General features: G+C 45.5%; 1 protein-coding gene across 1 annotated transcript in view; it reads right to left on the reverse strand.

The window, feature by feature from the left end:
• The window catches only part of LOC114680909 (myomegalin-like), a 199,198-nt gene that overhangs the window by 115,417 nt on the left and 65,168 nt on the right, over nucleotides 1–18,613 (reverse strand). The window contains 1 exon segment of the mRNA XM_028854083.2: nucleotides 14,945–15,055. Within this exon segment, the coding sequence (XP_028709916.1) occupies nucleotides 14,945–15,055 (111 nt within the window).

Consider the following 18,613-nt stretch of genomic DNA (forward strand, 5'->3'; position numbering starts at 1 on the left):
CATTTTCTCTCATTTTATATCAAGACCCTTAGGCACTAATTAAGGACTCTGGCTCCTTTAGAGGTAGGAAGAAGAGAGAGAAATTAGGAAGAAGTTGAGGGTCACAGCCCGAAGCTCAAGGAAGAATCCCATTGTTCATTGATAATACCACCTTGAAACATCGGCAATTCGTGCAGGATGGAAAAAACCCCTCTACAGATACCTCCACCTTTACAGAAGATGCAGTTACTACAGTCTCAGCTAGAGAGTCCTCTGAGACACTGAGAGCTTGGCAGCAGGCTGGACTTCTGCATGAGCCATGTTTGAAGGACTTAGAAAGAAAGAAAGAAAGGATAGGGCTTAGAATGGGCACTGATTCTCACCTCTTTGAGCCTCATAGGTCTGCTACATTCACTGATTTCAGTACCAGGCAGACCCTGGGTCCAGCTCTGGGCCCATCCATCACTGGCTTAGGAGCAGAGCGATGATCGGATACCCCTGTGGCATCAAGCGTGGACAAGACCAAGTTTGCATCTATGCTGAGCAGAGATACCCAGTCTCGTTAGAGGATGCAGGGCAGGGGTGTCTGCTGGAGCATGTCCAAGAAAGGCAGCTAGCTGCTGTGGCTCTGTGGAAGACCCGAGACCATCCAGGGGAAAGTGATGTGAGGACGAGCTGGCTTCAGGTCCTCTGTCAGTCTCAGACTCTCTCTGTGCTAGAGATCACGACACAGAGGCCAGCAGCGTCCTCAACATTTAAGATTTCTCTCTCCAAACCTCCCTTGGGCTCTTTAAGATCTTATGTGCATGGAGGCATGATTGTAGAACTTCCAGAAGGCTGAGAGACAGGAAGCTGGCATTATAAGGTAGCCTGTGCCTTTTATTCCCTCCCAACCTTCTCAAGCCCTGTTTCCAAACAGCGGGTATGGAAGCTGCCCAGTGAGGCCCAAAGTCACTTCTAAAGTTGCTTGGCAAAAAGTCACCTGACTACTGCTCAGCTATCCTCAGAACGGTATGTACCATGTCTGCCTTCCAGTGTATGATTGGATTAGCTACCGTCTAAGGTGATAGGATAGGCTCATGTCCAGTTCTCACCCTGTGCTTCCCCCTTCCTCCCACCCCGTGTAGGATACAGCCTCAATTCTCTGAGCAGTTGAACTTGTTGAGATGGGATGACACAAGACCAGGTAAAAGAAAACACCCACAGAGCTTTGGAAAAGCCATGGATAAAAGCCCTGCGGGGAGAGGGTGTCAGGCGGCAGGTGGAGAAATTGAATATTTTCTTTGTTATCACAGTACAGCACCAGTCATCTGGGGTGAGTCTAGCGCTTGTTTTAGCCCATTACAGGCAAAGAGGAAGAAAAACTAACTTCTCACAAGCACAGACACTTCTTGAACTTTGGTTGTAGATGGAAGAGTTTGTTGTAAGCTTGTGACTCTTGGATTTCTGTCTCAGCTTGACCACTAATATTCCATGTTGTATAAATGAAGACATGACCGTTCCAAGGTGTGGCGGAGGAGAAGGGTTTTACTGCAGATATGAGGAGAGATACAGCCACGGGCATCTGGAAGGGTTCAGAGAAGGGACCAAACATGGCCAGCTGACTGAACCAGGCCATGAGAGGAGAGAGAGATGGAGAGAGAGAGCGAAGAGGAAATCCAGGAGAGTGCCCGGCTGAAATGGCAGTGTTACACAGGAATCAGAAGCTGGGGGAAGGGAAACCCAGGAGCTGAGCCATTTAGGGTAGGGGGCAGGTGAGCAGAGCTGAGAGGAGCCATGGGTACTGAGTGAGCCTGGAGGCCAGCCTCTGCTTTGGTATGATAATCGGCACTTCAGTTAGCCATTTGTCTTAAGTTTCTTTTGAACTTGACACATGTGACCTTAGGCAAAATACCATTCTGGACCTTGATCTCTTTATCTTTAAAATGAAGGGTTTATTTCATTACTCATCAGGGGGATTCCAACAGCCCAGAACATGGCGACTCTCACTACTTCTGCTATTCTTATAATCAAGTTCTCTTGCAAAGTGAAGGGTCTCTTCTGGATTCTTTCTAGCTCTAGACAGTAGGTCTATGTTCTTTCTCTCCTATCTTTTCAGCTCTTCAAACACACCAAGGCAGAGTTTTTGCCCTTTTCCTCCTGCCTAGACAAGATGCTAAGCAGCAAAGCTCATTTCCTGCTAGTCACAAAGCGTGTTGTACCTGACAAACTTGAATCTCCCCAAACTACATTTAAAACACGAAGTTCTACCCATTTGTTTTACAAACAAGTAAATTCATCCAGTGGAAAAGCTGCTTCCGGCAGCGCAGGCTCGCAAAACCCAGGCTTTCCTCTAGTGACTGCTAATTATAACTCCCACTACCTGGTAACAACGCTGGCTTCCCTGGCATTGGCTGAAGCTTTCCCAGGCATGCTGGCACCTCCCATCCTAAGCCATCAGGGGGTAGTGAGAGAGGACAACCCCCCTTCCCGCCTCCCCCCCACCCCCGCCAGGTGCCAGGCGTCACAGATCTCCATGTGTCAGTCCTGGTCCAGCCCAGGGAGTTAAATGGTCAGAGGGCTCAGAAACAGTGACCTTTTCTCACAAAGTCCTACAGGTATTTTATTATCTCCTAAACATTCCGAAGACCAGGGCTCTCCTCTCCTGTGCCCTACCTCACTAAGCCCCTCAGTTTTGTTTGCTCAGTCAGTCCATCCTCCGATTTTCTGTTTCCTCTCACCGAATCCGACTTTCCCGCCCACCAGAAGGATGTAGCTGTTCCCTGCAGTTTACATCACTGGCTCCTGTGAAATGTCACGAAGACTGAGCCTTGTATACATGTCAGTCTCATCCTATGCCTAATGCTTAAATCTGGCAACACAAAACAACTTACAATTCTGTCCGCCACCGAGCAATTCATTTGTCGTTGGGCTTTCGCTTGTGACAAACCCTCTTCCATGCACCCCACGACTGGCTGACTAACCATGTTTATACCTTTTTGAAGTTCAGGGGTCATCTCCCCAAGAACTCCTTTATAGATTTTTCTCTCCATCTGCTCTATTTATCTGGGGTAGCAATGCCTTGTTTGAACTCCTTCACTCTCTGTCCATTTCTCTATTACTGCTTCCCATCCCATTCTATCTCTGGTGTTTTACTTCTCTTCGAAGGCTCAACTTCCAACCTAGTACTGGGAATATGGCAGAAGCCTTATAAAGACCTGTTGAAGAGATAGATGAGCCCAGAGGTTCCCAGGATGTGTCCTCTGCTGGCCTTTCCAGGGTCACCTTCACATCACCACAAGCCCTCCATGCCCCACATTCCAGCCACACAGGACTGGAAGGGTGCCAAGCACATGGAACTCTTTGTGACTCTGGCTTTGTACATGGCTCCTCCCGTCCAGAATGCCTTTCTCTATTTCTTCATGAATTACGGATGGTTGTGAGTCACAATGTAGTTGCCGAGAATCAAACCAGGGACTTCTGCTCTTAACTACTGAGCCATCTTTCCAGCCCCAGCATCTGAATCCGTAATCTACCTTTCCAACTCCTGTGAGCCTAAATTTCCTACCTTATCCTATTTCCTTCCCCCAGATGTAAACATGCTGCAATAGACTAGGTGTTACATAGATGGAAATGGTTACTATTGTCATGTACACCTGGAGACACATGCTCGGGAGTGCCTACCTCCTCATTTAAACTGACCTCTGTGGCTGCCATTGCCACAGGTAATGCCTTTCTTCATAAATTTGACAGAGTTGACGATATTTTTTTTTCTATTTTTTATATGTCTTCAGTGAATGCTGTGTATGTGCTCATGGGTGTATGGAAAGTTGTATGTGTGTGTGCATGTATTTTGTACATATGCAGTGGATGCTTGTGTACATGCACGTGAGTGTACATAAACATATATGTGTGTATGAATGCTTGTGGAAGCCAGCAGATGTTTTCTTTCTCCACTCTCTACCCTATTTATTTGAGATAGAGTTTCTCACTGAACCTGGGGCTCACAAACTTGGCTAGGGTTGGCTAGCCAGCAAACCCTCTATCTCGTCTCTACCTCCTCAGGCTGGGGGGTAGAGATGCATGCTGCAATGCCCAGTGCCTTCTTTTTGTTTGTTTGTTGACTTGTTTGTTTTTCAAGACAGGGTCTCTCTGTGTAGCCCTGGCTGTCCTGAAACTTGCTCTGTAGACCAGAGGCCTTGAACTCAGAGATCTGCCTGCTGAGTGCTGGGATTAAAGGCGTTGCCACCACATCCAGCTGTTGTTTGTTTTAACAAAGTTACTGGGGACTGAAGTTATGTCCTCAAGCTTGGATAACAAGTAATTACTTACTAAACAATCTCCCACAGGCCTTCTTACTTTTTTTTCTTAATTACTTATTTAATTATTGTTAACTTTGGGAAAATGTTTTAGTTACATACACTTTAAGACGTGTATGACAATGAATATATACAATTAAAATTTTTAATAAGGAAAATATGTGATAGGAAAGAGACAAAAGGTATAGTAGCTGAACTATTTATTTTGTGTATGTGTGTGCGTGCGTGCGTGCATGCGTGTGTGTGTGTGTATGTGTGTGTGTGTGCGTGTGTGTGTGTATGTGTGTGTGTATGTGTGTGTGTGTATGTGTGTGTGCGCGTGTGTGTGAAGACCAGAGGTTGACACTGCCTTCTTCAATCCTTCTTCATCTCATTTTTTTGGAGACAAGGTCTTTCCCTGAACATGGAGCTCACTAATTGGTCTAGACTGGCTGTCCATCAAGCCCCAAGGATCTTCCTGTCTCTGTCTTCTCAGAGTTGGGATTACAGGTGTGTGCCCAGCCAAACTATTTATAAACATTTCCCTGGAAACCCAGAACGGCCATTTTCCATGTGTGTTCTTCTATATGCACTGTGTGTGCTGACCGCCTGTCCTCAGCTTTCTGAGACTCCTGAGGGCATACTTATCTATTGGTCCTCCTTTGCATAATAAGAACTGGAAGGAGTTAGGGAATATTTATTAAATACAAATATTTGTTAAATATTTGTAACCAATATTTGTGTCCTTGGTTAAAAATTTTTAGAACTTGACATCTATTAGAATTGTGCACACACACACACACACATACATACACACACACACAGGGGGGGGAGATAAGTGTTCAAAAAGAGCTTGAAAAAGATGGAACCCATGCACACTGTAAAAATGGTTCAGCTATATAAAAATGACATTAATTCTTTTAAAAATTACACATAGAATTACCATATGCCAACAATTCTTGCCTGGGTATTGAAACCCAACTCAAGCAGACATTTGCTAATTTGTGTTCACAGGGGCCTTATTGTTATGAAATAATCTTTTCATACACTGTGAAGATGTGTTGCTCTCATTTGTTTAAGAAAGCGCTAAATGGCCAATAGCTAGGCAGGAAGAGGTTAGGCTGGACTTTCAGACAGGGAGAGAGCCCTCTGGTATGAAGAAGGGCAGAGTCACCAGAAGACATGGGGAGAAGCAAGATGAATATGCCATGTTGATAAAAGGTAGTGAACCACATGGTAGAATGTAAATAAGAAATACAGGTTAATTTAAGTTGTAAGAGCTAGTTAGTAACAAGCCTACGCTACCAACCAAGTATTTATAATTAATAATAAGTCTCTGTGTGGTTATTTGGGAGCTGGCTGGTAGGACAGAGCTAACTGGTGGGACAGAAAATTACACCTACACCTTATTCACAGTAGCCAAATGTTGGAAGTAGTAGACATGGAGAGATGACAGACAAACATGTAACGAACTGGTATGTGGCCTAAAACACAGGGAAATTATAACACAAGCTACAATGCAGATGAACCTGGAGGGCATTATGTTTAGAAACTGACTCCCCAAAGCTGTCCCCTTGCCCCCAAATGTGCTGTGCACATCTATACACATATCATGTACACATAAACAAAGTAAGGAGCATGGGCAGAAGAGTCTGGTAACCAGATTCTAAATTCCCCTGGAGCAATGTGCTGCTGCCTGGCACAGTAGGACCTCCCCAGCTGGGAGAGGCAGCCTTTCCAGCTCCGAGAATGGGGCTAGTCTTAGGGAATCAGAGCCTTGAAAGGGTGTCCCAGCGGAAAATCTAATAGACTCAAATATGTAGAGTGGCCACTTCACCCTTAGGAAAATGGATGGGACTCCAGGATGAGCAGTGTGCAGCTGATCACAATAGGATAAATGTATTATTTCCCGTCTTTGAGGCAGTGGAGAGATAATAACGATTGAAAGCGGAATGAAGATGGGTGGAGAGACCAGGGGATGGGAAGTTGATGCTGATAAAGACAGTTACAGTTGGGGGCAAAGTTCTGGAGAGGGATGAGAGTGATGCTCATAAAACAGTGCGAATTCACAAAACTGCACGCTTACAATTAGTTGTTATATATACTATGATACACTTCTGTGTGTGTGTGTGTGTGTGTGTGTGTGTGTGTGTGTGTGTGTGTGCAGAGGCGAGAGATAAATGTTGGGCATCTTCCTCTATTGATGCTGATCTTATTTTTTTCAGAGAAAGTCCCTCACTGAACCTGAAACTCCCTAATTTGAATAAACTGGCTGGCCAGTGAGCTCTGGGGACCTGCCTAACCTCATCAATTCTGTTGTGCTCCCCCCCCACCTCTGCATCCCCACTACCACCACTACTATCACCTTCCACCACCCCTGGCCCCAACACGGGAGCTACAAACACACGCCTTATCAGAATTTTTCTTCTGATGGTTGGGAAGCAAATCCCAAACTAAATTCTGGAGCCTAATCTAATTCAAATCCACTTTCACTCACCCCCCCTCCACTTCACACTAGCTACGTAATTTATACTTCTGTCTGAACACATTCCAAAGCTGTGCCCATTCAGATTTGCAGAGCAATCGCCATGGGATGGGACTGTTGGAAGAATGCCTAGTTTATTGCTCGCTCAAACGCCCGCCTTGTTAACAGTGTCACTGGACTGTTGGTCTGCACACGTACCTTCCTGGATTAATCAAACGTCTCTTGATCACCATACACAGGCTGTTGTGCTAGCTGCTACAGGAGTAAGGTATCAACAGAGAAATGAAAATGATAATAATCAGCACCGCAGAGGTGGGCGCGGAGCTCCTGTAGTAATGAGAATAGTAAAATGTGCCGGGGAAAGAAAGCCTCACCAGATGCATGGGGCTGGCCTGAATCGGAAACAAACTCAGCCTCTCTCATTTAGTCCCTTAGAGGGATGTTTGTATGTGAGGAACAGGGGTAAGTTTGCTGCAATAGCAATGCGTGGAGTAGAGTCTATTATTCATAGACGGGAAAACTAAGGTAGGGAATCCAGTCAAGCAGGCCGAATCGGGTCAAACCTACCACTCTAGGAAAAGAGACTGATTTAAAACAAGAAAAGATCCAGAGCAAATGACTTCAGTAAGTCGATATCTTTGGATAATTTTATCGTCTCTCAGTTTGTCACAGTAATGGCAAATATCTACTGACGTCATACCTCAGGAGAGGCACAATACTGAGTTTAGCTCATTGGCTCATTCAGTCTTGCCCCAAATCTACAGGACAGGTGCCATTACTACATCTACCTCGAAGCCGAGTTTCTCTGTCCTGTCCCGTTCTGCAGCTGCTTCCAAATAAAGTCAATTATTTGGGAAGCCGCTGCTGGGTATTTGGGAACAGGCAGGCGGGAGGGAAACTTCCGCCTACACTACCTCAGCTCAGAGAAATGACAGTACAGCCACACATTGCTTAAGGTGTCAGTAAGCAGTTTCACAACGACGAGGGCAACACAGAACAGATGCTGTAGCCTGCTACACTCCTGGGCTACTGTTCAACGCGCTGCGGTCCTGAATACCACAAGCAACTGAGGCACAGCGGCAGCGGGGTATCTAAACAAACACCTAAGAAGACACAGGACCGTCTGTACAACAGATGGGAACAGGAGATCTGGATAGGGCCTTGACCGTGAATGGACCTTGAGGGGCTGCTGGGAGCTGCTTGTGGTCAAGGGGAGACAGGTAAGTGACTGGGAAGGCCTGGCGTGCTTCTCAACACCGCTGTGGACTTTATAAACAATGTATCCTTGGGCTACACCAAATTTACCTTTAGTGTTTTCACTAATAGTGAGCCTTAGCTTATTGTAACTTCTTTACTTTTTAAACTTCTAATTTGTTTTATTTTGGCTCTTTTGTAACAAAATATAAGCATATTATATGGCAAAAAATATACTGCACAGATACTGTACAAAAATATTTTATATCCGTATTCTAAAAGCTTTTTTTCTATTTTAATTTATTTCTTTTTAGACTCTTCTGTTTAAAAAAGAAAACTAAGACAGAAGCACACATTGACCCAGGCCTATGAGAGTCAGCATCATCTGTGTCACTATGTCCTGCCCATCCCCTCAGGCCCCATTACTTCCCCCAACTCCCACCCTCCCCCACCCCTGGCCCTGTCCATCCTGTCCTTATGGGAGGTCCTCAGGGCAGTAGCACTCATGGGGCCACCTGTCATCTCCCATGATAAATGACTTCTGACATCACTCCTGCAGGACCTGCCTCAGGCTATTCTTAAATTAACCTTTTCATTTTGATAAGTAAAGAGATAGCTTTAAACCAATGGAAAAATTATAGTAGCCAAGCATGGTGACCCACACCTTTAGTCCCAGCACTTGGGAGGCAGAGGCAGGTGGAGGTGTATCTCTGTAAATTGGAGGCCAGCCTGATCTACATAGTGGAGTTTCAGGATAGCCAGGGCTACACTGAGAGACCCTGTCTCAAAATAACAAAACAAAACATCATTATTTTTATTATTAATAATTATTATTTTCACACAGTGAAGTACGCTCTTCTGCTATTATAAAGCATCCTGTGTGGTGCATAGTACATGTGCTATGCTTTTATACACCTGGCTGTGCTGTAGGTTCGTTCACATTAGCATCACCACAGACATGAAAGTCAAGTATCATCCTAGACTATTACAAAGACTATGACATCAATAGGCAACAGGAACTGTTTAGCTTCATTAAACGCTCACGGGGCCACCATCATGTATATGGTCCTTCATTGACCATAACATTGTTTTGTGGCACATGGTCTGTGTTTGCCCATGTTAAATCGGGCACTGAGTGACGAACCAAGGTTCAGTGTCAGGAGTGCCACATTAACAGCTCAGTAATCGTAACAGTAGGAGAAGAACAATGAGTGGGTAATAAAATCAGGAGGTTGTTCACCATAGCTATAAAAGTGTGCTATGTACAAGCCTCAGAGATTGCCCGGGAACACGATCATCTAATATCAAAGACGAGAAAACTGACTGGCAAGATGGTTCAGCCAGGAAAGAAAGGTGCCTGGCCACCTGTTACTGAACCTGAGCTCAATCTTTGGGACCCACAGGACGGAAGGAGAGAACAGAATCCTGCAAGCTACACAAGCGCACACACACAACACACACACAGACAGACAGATAGACACACACATAGAGACAGAAAGAGAAAGAGACAGAGAGACAGAGACAGACACATACACACATAGAGACAGAGACACAGAGAGAGACAGAGACAGACACACACCCATTAAAACGTCATTTGAAAACTTTAAAGGTGAGAAAACTAAAGAGGTTTAGGTCTCAAATCAGGCAGCTCATGGCTCAAAAAGGAATGAGACACAGCTCTTCTCCTACTTCTACCTAAAGGCTAAATTCATTTTCATCCTCCAACATTATGATAATTTCATTTTGGAAGAACTTCTCTTGACAAATAAAGGTATAGCTGGAGAGCTGGCTCAGTGGTTCAGAACACATGCTGGTCTTCCCGAGGACCCGAGTTAGGTTCTCAGCACCAGGTTGGGTGATTCACAGCCACTTGTAACTCAAGCTCCAAGGGGATCCCACATGGCACCAGCACTCCTGGGTGTGTTCTCCGCCATGTATATATAATGAAAATAATAAATAACTATTTTTAAAAGATAAAAATAAAAATATGAAACCATACCCAGTTAAGTTAGATTCTTTGCAAAAATGTGAAAGTTGTACAAGTAATTCTTTCAAGAAAACAATGATTGTGAAACATACGTACTTTGGAATTGGTAGCTGCTATCCATTGACCCTATCTAGTCCAGGATGATAACATTCCATTTCATGTATCTTCACTTTCTGCTGTTGGACCTAGCCTCGTCACATTTTAAATTCCATTTTTAGAGTGCAACCCGTAGGCTTTTGAAAAGCACAGAAGTCTGGGCCAGAAACTAATCATCATGGCTGGTGGTTTTCAGAGTGCTGTTTGATGACCGCATGTTGATCACACAGCAGTGGAGCCACACATTCCAGGGCTGGGCACAGTCAGCTAATATGAGAAGATGCAGGATTAGGTAATAAAAATGAGCAGGTCAGCCAAGACTCCACCCAGAAATGACTTTGCACAGCAGCTGCTGTCTGGCCATGCTGCGAAGCCTGTCCTGCAAGGAGTGGGCCATAGCTAGCTGTGAACCACCTGCAGGGTTGTCTCTCTTTTGACCCACAGGTCGGGAGCTCTAAGCCTGGCAGTGGCTACTTCTTAGCTTGATTTACATTGTCAAAATGATAACCCATCCTTTCCCCTGCAGAACCGAACCTACAATTACGGTATGCTACCAGGAGGGGACAGTAGTCCCTAATCACATAGGTGTATGTTCCTGGTTGTGGTGAAGGTAGGAGCCAGAGGGATAAAGACCACCACCAGAAAACCCACAGAATCAACTCACCTGGGCTCATAGGAGCTCACGGAGAGTGGACCAACAACCAGGGAGCCAGAACGGGACAATGGGACTGACCTAGGTCTTCTGCACATCTGGTACAGTTGTGTTGCTTAGTCTTTTGTGGGACTCCTAGCTAGGAGCAGGGGCTGTCTCTGATGTGGTCCAGGATGTTCCAAAATTTAATTAATTAATTAAAAAAAAGATCCAGCCAGGCCATGCTCCACAGTGAGGGAAAAAATGATTTCACAATAAACTGGAAGTTCAGTAATCAAAGGCAAATATAGCTCTAAATTGCAAAAAAAAAAAAAAAAAAATATATATATGAAATTAAATTATTATTAATATTTACAAAAACTGAAGCTTCAAGGATACTTTATTTAACATTAAACACATAGTAGCTAGTTTCAAAGAACCAATTTTTATGTGTAACTCAATACTCTTTAATAAACCTATGACTGGTATGATTTTTAACTTTACTTTCTCAGTTTTCTAAAACTAAAGAAAGAAACTCTAGAGCACTTTTAAAATTTGCTTTTAAGTTGATAATTTGAGGCTTTGGCATAATGCTAGCTTTTACAGATTCTCTTACAGGAAAAAAATTCCATGTAGCTTCCCTCACAATGAAGAATTTATCCATTTCAGGTCCCCTCTCCTCTGTCTCTGTCTCTGTCTCTCCTCTGTCCTCTATCTCTACTCTCCTCTGTCTCTGTCTCTCTCTCTCTCTCTAAATCACTAATCAAACTCACTAACTATCACTAAGGAAGACTTGACACATGGAAAGAGAAGCACAGACCCTCTTCCCAGTCCTGTTCTCCCCGTTTCCCGGAAGCTGTCATGGTGGGATGTTTGATTGTCTATAAGCATTGGTTTTCTTTTAAAGAATTACTTGTACAACACGCACATTTTTGCAGAGATTCTAACTTAACTGGGTGTAGCTTTATACTTTTATTTTTAAAGAAATGTTTGTCCAACATGAGAGAGAAATCAATCTAAGTATAGCAACAGACGGCGTCAGAACCTCTTGACTTTCTGTGTGCTGCTAGGCATGTGACCCTTGCTGTCCCTTCACGACTAATTAATCTTCCTAACCTAAAAAAGCCATCATGTAAGTAACAAGCATGAGCATAAGATGAATTGTTGTGGCCGTATTATAACGAGTCGAACTGCTTTTTCATTTTTTTTTTTTAAATACCGCAGTAACTACCAGCAAGTATATAATGGTGACCCTCTCATAGAAATGTGACATTACCCCGTTTACAAAGCAGCTGATGGAAACTGTGGCTTATTCCTACAGCAAATGAGTCTCAGTGCCTGCAGCTCTATCCTGAATGTCAGTTCTGTGGCGGCTGGAGCAGGTTTGCAGAAGGGAAGCAGCTTGTCAGGCCGTTGCCTGGTTCTTGGTCCGGTGTTTCCTGAGTCCCTGGTTCTTCTATCAAAACAAAACTTGCCCGGTTTCTATCAATCCCTCACCACTACACACTGGGATAGATTTCCACCTATGATATTATATCATTAAAAATGGCAAGCTAGGGGGCTGGCTCAGTGGTTAAGAGCATTGGCTGCTCATCCAGAAGACCACGAGTTCAGTTCCCAGCATCTATTCGGCAGCTCACAACTGTCTATAACTCCAGTTCCAGGGGATCCGACACCCTCACACAGATGTACATGATGGCAAAAACATCAATGTGCATGAAATAAAAATAAGTTAAAATTTTACAAATTGGCAAGATGGGTATCGTGATTCATTCCTATATTTCCAGCACTCAAGGGGTTGAAGCAAAACAATCACAACTTTGAGGCCAGCCAAGGATACACACTGAGATCTCGATGTGTTCTACCCTCCAAATAAAATGAACATTTATTCGAAGTCTTTTTTTTTAATTTTATTTATTTATTTATTTATTTATTTATTTATTTATTTATTTATTTATTTATTTGGTTTTTTGAGACAGGGTTTCTCTGTGTAGCTTTGTGCCTTTCCTGGAACTCACTTGGTAGCCCAGGCTGGCCTCGAACTCACAGAGATCCGCCTGGCTCTGCCTCCCGAGTGCTGGGATTAAAGGCGTGCGCCACCACCGCCCGGCCTGAAGTCTTTTTTTTAAAAACAGGGTCTCATAAGCCAAGTTGGCTTCCAAGATCACCTTGAACTTTATACCCTTTGCCTCCACCTCCAGAGTACTAAGACTATTGGTATGCACCACTATGGCCAGGTTATGCGGTGCTGGGGATCAAACCCAGGACCTCATGGATGCTAGGCAAGCACCCCACCAGCTGAGCAGTCTTCTCAGCCCTTAACCCAGCCTTTAGTGCATGATTTCTCAACCCGTGGGTCGCGACCCCTCTGGAGGTCCCTATCAGCTATCCTGCATACCGAATATTTACATTGCAATCCATAACAGCGGCAGAATTACAGTTTGAAGTAACAATGAAATAATTTTATGGTTGGGAGTCAACACAACATGAGGAACTTTATTAAAGTGTTGAAGCATTAGGAAGATTGGGAACCATTGCTTTAGTGGTGTCCAGTAACTGTCACCAACAGGGAAGAAGAATGTGACAGGCAGGTTGGGCAACAGCTGGATGAAACAGGGAAACACGAAACACATCCCCGAAACCATATGAGAAAACGGCTGCCCGCCCACTGTGTTCACGTAAAACCAAATGGAGACAGGTCACAGTTACCTGCATGCCATCCAATGGCAAGATGGAACCAGTAAAAGGATTGTCACCTCTACCTGTGACTTTGTGCTGTGACTCCCTCCCCTAGACCCTGAGGCAGCCGCCATAATCTGGTGAATCATTTTTCCAGAGAGAGATGGTGCCCTCTCTCATCCCACACAAAGCATTTCCTGAAGCATTCCACCTTTGGCCAATAAAGAGCAGAGAACGAGGCCGAAGGAGTCAAGCGGTAGTCACCTGGTTGGGGGTGAAAGAAACCCCTTTCCCTCCAGTGATCTACAAGTTGCCCCTTCTGCCCTGCTTCGGGGACAGTTCACGGAAACACTTCCTCCCGCTACACGGTGAAGAAATTAGTTCAATAGTTCTACGCCGAGGCCCACACTACCATGCATCCTCCCCATCTGCGTTATCAAGTCATCAAGTCCCCTGGACCTCTGGCAGCTTCCCAGGAGACACACTCACTCACTATGCAGCCATAGAAAAGGTAACAATGACCCTGGAGGAGGTCTCAGGGAGAGGAAGATTAAAACATGGACATTTGGCAAAGAGGGAACAGACTAAATCTCCCAGAATTAACAGAACATACCAATTGAATCTACCAAACACTGAAATCTCATGGATATCACCGCCAGCCCCTCTCAGATTTAGCGGTCCAGATGAACAGAATTGACCAAAGAATCGTGGAGGTCTCACAGAAACAACATGAGGTTGTTTCTCAGATCCAAATGCTCCCCAGTGGCTTCTATAGCTCCCAGCCTTCTCGGGTCACGGTAATGCTTGTGTAGCAGCTCTCTGGTGCAAACAGCTGGGCATTTAAAAGGGAGCTTTGGTCAAATCTGTGGCAACCAGGCACCAGACACCTGCCCTACTTCAGATCCTCCTGCCCAGACCCTAAGAGGCCTGAGGAAATCAGTGCAGTGAGCAGCCAGGAAACTCAATCCTTGTAACCCATCAGGACTTCAAGTCCTCTTACCAACATGCTGTCTCATCTCACCCCGAGCTCTGCCAACTCCCACACACACCAATCAAGGCAGCCCTGGGTACCTGGGAGGTCCGGGCTCCCTGCTACCTCCTCCACTGTTCCTGGGTACCCTCTTTTTCATTCTAGGGCAAACAGTTCTAGGACTAAAATGTCTCACATTCTGTTTCAAACGTGTATCTGTCTGAACACCTTCAAAGGAAAACACGGATTTCTCAAGAAAAGATTTATCCTAAGTGGTTTCTTCACACCACCGTATTTCCTCCCAAGACCCGGAGCTGGAAAAGGCCTTTAGGAGAATGTGTCCTCTGAGTCATTTCCTCCACGCTCAGTTTAAAATGCAAATCTCTGTGCTTCCCCATCCAGCCCTCAAGTCGGAGTTGTCTGTGGTGCACACAGAATCCACATTTTAGCCCGGCTGTGTGGAAACAGAGTTTGGAGGCTCTTGCTTTATACAGCCCCTTTCCGCTAAAGAGGAAGAAGGAGGAAAGCCGCCCCAGAGAGGGGAATGGGCTGGTCCGAGGTCACAGGGAAGCCCTGTTCCTCGGAAGCTCTGTCCCTAGACCAGCAATCGCAGTTGCGCGCATCCCCCTGCCACACACTCACTCACCCGCTTGTAGACGTCTTCCCGGCTGGCCTCATACTTCTGTTGCATGCGCTCCTCCAGGAAGTAGATGCGCAGCTTGAGGCTGAAGTTCTCCTTCTTCAGGTCATTGAGGTGCTGGGACAGAGTGCGATATCCATTAGACATGGTGGGCGACCCATGGGGAGGAGCATGCCCAATCGCCCCCTCACCCCAGGAACACGGTGCAGCTTTGCCGCGGCATGGAGCTGGCGGGCTGGGACGCTGCTGAGGCTGCGGGACCCTGGAGGCTAAGGCGACATAGTCCCTGATGGTGTGCTCCAGGACCTGGGACTGGGCTCTCTCTGCTCTGGGTGCTGGAGCGCAGCGCGCTTTCTTTTTTTACCCCGGGGAGATATTTGCGGAATCCCTGACGGAGGAACATGCTGTGTGAACTCAGACACAAGTGGCAGTAACCTGACTCCAGGACAGAGCTGTCACCCTGCCCTCCCCCCCATAAATCCCCCCTCCCCGCGCGCCTCCAGGCCCTAGAGTGGGCAGTTAGCTTTTTGGAAAGAGAGGGACTGACCCCCTCCCCGCATTCCCGGAAATGGGAAGGGGGTGGTTAATATGGTACTGGGTTGGCAGACAGAAACAAGAAATAAGGTTGCTATCCAGAGAGCGCATGCCCACAAAATGACCCACAGAATAGTGGACAGAGCCAAGCAGCCTCTTTCTACCAGGTGCAGATCTTGAGGCGCTACTGACCAGAGAGGAGTCCAATTCCTTTAGTGATCCAGAGCTCAGACCAGTGTCCTCCAGTCTTTCTCCCTGTCTATTTTCAGTCCCAGGGCTGTCGGTTCATAGCCTTTATCCCCATGCTCTCTGCTCCCTGATACACACCACACACCCGAAAGAGAGTGAATCTTGGCTGAGTGGGATCTTTGCAAACTGTTTTTCAGTGGAGCTTCTGCAGAGGGAGGCCCAAGGGTTCCTCCCGCTGGGGAATAAGTGTAGGAGTCCTTGCGGGGGTGGGGGAGGGGGGTGCGGGGAGTAGCGGCAGCCGACATCCCGGAGACCAGAGATTTCAGCCACTCACTGGTTCTTAACTCCCGCACCTGCCTAATGGAGCCAGGCCATCATCACCAGATCCTGCTCAGAAAGCAAATTAAGATCCTTGAGTGACAGCTGCAACGTGAGCAGGAAGTATTATTTATACCACATCACATGGGACTTTGAAGGTGACTGGGAGACAGCCCCAAAGCACTGATCCCAAAAGAGGTTCTTGACTTGGTAATACCAAGCTGGAAAAATTACTATTAACATCTGAGATAAAGGAAATCTAAAATTTTTATATTTAATCCAAGCACCCACTTCTTTTCCAACCTACCTACTTTTTGTCTTTTCCCATTCTTTCTGGACCTTCATAATGATCCCAGTCAACCTTGGTGCCTGTCATTATCCAGTATCCAGAGGTTGCATACATAGCTGGGCGGTGGTGGCCATGCCTTTAATCCCAGCAGTTGGGAGGCAGATCTCTGTGAGTTCGGGGCCAGCCTGGTTGACAGAGCAAGTTCCAGGACAGCCGAGACTACAAAATGAAACCCTATCTTGGAAAAACAAAACAAAACAAAAACAAACAAAAAACCCAACAAAGGTGAAGAGAGCCACACACCCCCAAAGAGCAGAGCGGCCACACAGTTGGTCACATGATAAGGTGTGTTCTATGCTGTAATCTTTCAAATCTGTGTCTTTCAAACTTTTTATATTTTGCACTGAAACACACACACACATACAACTATTCAATTATGTATTATAATCTGATATTTTCTATTTCTCTTTCTGGGAGTGACCTGCTTGTTAAATTGACTGACTGCACAGTGGATAGATAAATCTTAACCTGTAGTTTGAAAACCATTGACTCTAAGGGAACCCAGAACGAAGGATGACTAATTCTGACTGGGAGGCTAATGGAGAAGGCTCTGCCAGCAACGGAACTTGCCCTTAGCCATGAAGGAAAGAAATAGTTTGAGCAAATTAGGTGGCTTCAGGAGCGCAGAATTAGAACTGTGCAAGGGAAGAGTCTATTTTTCTAAAAAGAGAAGATTGTAAGAGGGGAACATGTGTCCTATCATTGTAAGCCAAAAATACTTCACATTAAAAAAAAATCTACTCGCCGGGCGGTGGTGGCGCACGCCTTTAATCCCAGCACTCGGAGCAGAGCAGCGGATCTCTGTGAGTTCGAGGCAGCCTGGCTACAAGTGAGTCCAGAAAGCGCAAAGCTACACAGAGAAACCCTGTCTCAAAAAAACCAAAAAAAAAAAAAAATCTACTCACTTAAAAATCTGCACATAAAAATTTTACATGTTCATTAAATCCTTAACCTTCATTGAGAGTTAGTGACGAGGAGGCTAAACGTCAAAGCTCAACACACACTTTTCTGAGGCACTGTGGTATGGTCCTGTAATCCCAGCCTCTTAGGAGGCTGAGGCAGGAGGATTACTGGTTTGAGACCAGCCTGGACAACATAATAAGGCTATGTCTCACACACACCAACACACTTCCTGATTCTAGTTCTGTTATTAAATACCTGTGTGACCTGAAGATGTCCTTCTCTAGACACAGGGCCTCCTCATGTGAAAAATGAAGTGGCTGGGAACAGAGTGATCTTTAAGCCTTTTTCTGGTCTAAACTCCTGAGGGGTGATGGCTATGGTCACTTCCCTTTGCTCAAGGTGGGTCAGATTGGCAGATTGTAGTTAGTATGTGGTTAGGCTTTGGCTGTCTACTGGGATAGTTTTTTTTTTTTTTAAATCACATACAATAATTTCATAAAAAGGTTTTAATTAAGGAAATAGAAAGTAGGTAAGGATTCAGGGTACTCCCATGCAGCTGGGATTTTCCTGCATGGTATTTCCATTTCCCTTTTTCCCTTTTTCCTTCTCTCCTGCCCTTTCCTGTGGCGCTCGGTTGATTTGTTTCGTATGTTTTGTTTTGGGCCAGTTTGTTAACGTCATCACTTATATGATGGTAAGTCCTTACCTTTCTGAGTTTTCTGTCTCTCCACACTATCTCCCCCAGAGAGTTTAATCCACTTTTAGTGCTACACTTTTATCTCCCGAGCGACCTCCCGGCCTTGGTCTTCTTGCTCAAGACCTAGGCCCACACACCTAATGTTTCGCTAGAGAGCTCAACTTACTCTTCCCATCCTCACAACAGATTTCATGACAAACACATCTGCATGAGTCCAACCATGTCTACGAGACTCTGCCACAGCCATCTGCCCTTCAGAGCCAAGGAAATGCCTTCAGAACTCAGATCTTGTCAGAACCCTTCAAGGGCATCTCATCCATCTCTTAGGCTAAAGAGAAAACGTTATCACATTTCGTTAAGACATCCCACTTCTTTTCTTTCGTTAAGCCTCAGTTGCAAATCCCTAAAAGAAGAAGTCACACCTTCTCTACCTGGCCATCTTTCCGTTCTGACCTCCCAGTAAGGCAAACACTCACATCACCAAGTGTTCATATGGGGCCTTTTGATGTTGCTTCTATCATCTGGGTGGATTACTGAAACTAAAGGGCCACCGAGTCCCATGTCTGCTTTTTCAGCCTCTGTAGCCACAGAAAAGCACTACTGCAGTCACATTAACCCAGCAGTGTGGCTGCAGGCTGTCTACGATGATTTCCACCAGAGCAGAGTTGTCTGGGGGCTGGCAGGG

The sequence above is a fragment of the Peromyscus leucopus genome, chromosome 6, assembly GCF_004664715.2.
Source record: "Peromyscus leucopus breed LL Stock chromosome 6, UCI_PerLeu_2.1, whole genome shotgun sequence".
Classification (NCBI taxonomy): domain Eukaryota; kingdom Metazoa; phylum Chordata; class Mammalia; order Rodentia; family Cricetidae; genus Peromyscus; species Peromyscus leucopus.